This window comes from Halyomorpha halys, unplaced genomic scaffold, assembly GCF_000696795.3.
Source record: "Halyomorpha halys isolate HHAL.00 unplaced genomic scaffold, Hhal_1.1 Scaffold85.1, whole genome shotgun sequence".
Lineage (NCBI taxonomy): Eukaryota > Metazoa > Arthropoda > Insecta > Hemiptera > Pentatomidae > Halyomorpha > Halyomorpha halys.
This window is the reverse complement of record NW_027112611.1, coordinates 755,785-756,730: the sequence shown is the minus strand read 5'-3', so window position 1 is coordinate 756,730 and position 946 is coordinate 755,785. Positions and strand designations below refer to the sequence as shown.

Genomic DNA, 946 nt, shown 5'->3' with positions numbered 1-946 from the left:
TTGCAGTTTTTAATGTTCTTTGGGAAAGTTTTGGTACGTAGAAAATATGTACTCACCAACCATCATCATTTGATGATATGTATGTATCACAGTCACAGTGTTGGATAGTTAAGGAATAATATTGATATTAAGTTATTTAAGTGATAACAGGATAAAAGTAAAACAGTGTAATTAATAAACATTTTAACTTAACAAAATATTTCATTTCTTTAGTTAACATGTTTTACCAACAGAGTACATCGTATACAGTAAGGATCTTAAATCACTAACAGCTGCTTTTTAAAGTTTTTTTTCTAAAGCTGGAAACTCTTATTATTTTTTTTTAAATAAATAGAAATTATAATTATTTTATAAAATCAAAATACTTATAACAATAACAATGGTGAAGAGTCTATTTTACAAGAACATAAAAATTATACCACTTTATTTAATGAATTTTTTAAATACATTATAACGAACTGAGAAGAATTAAAAAAATAATAAATTATTATACTGAACTTTACAAATGAGTGTTTCATGCACATTAATATATTCTATAATGTAAGCAGAAATTATTCTAAATTAAAAAAAAAAATAATCAAACCGAATTTGATAAACTCAGCAATTAAAATTCAATTTAAACAGTAACTCCTTTTCCAAACATTAACCAGATAATGTTACAAAAATATTATTAGGATGTGGACTAGCCTGATGAAGTTCGACCAATTTGTGCCGCCATAATTCTAAAAATTATAAATAAATTTGAATTAACAAAGCATTAGTAATAAGTAAACGTGTAAGGAAGTTTAATGTAGCATAACATATGCTTTTTTACTTTAACTCTCTCTTTTGCCTATGTATGAAATATATGCAATTTAGTGCATATATGTTACACACACATTATATGTATATAATATATATATCTATTGTAAACAAAATTTTAATCCGAGTTTTGATCAAAAATGCA

General features: G+C 23.8%; 1 protein-coding gene across 1 annotated transcript in view; it reads right to left on the bottom strand.

Annotated features, from left to right (window-relative positions):
- Window positions 1–442: 442 nt before the first annotated feature.
- Window positions 443–946, bottom strand: part of LOC106677043 (uncharacterized) — a gene marked incomplete at its 5' end in the record, with an annotated part of 32,717 nt that continues 32,213 nt past the window's right edge. Inside the window, 1 exon segment of the mRNA XM_067050401.1 lies at window positions 443–722. Coding sequence (XP_066906502.1) covers window positions 643–722 — 80 coding nt within the window.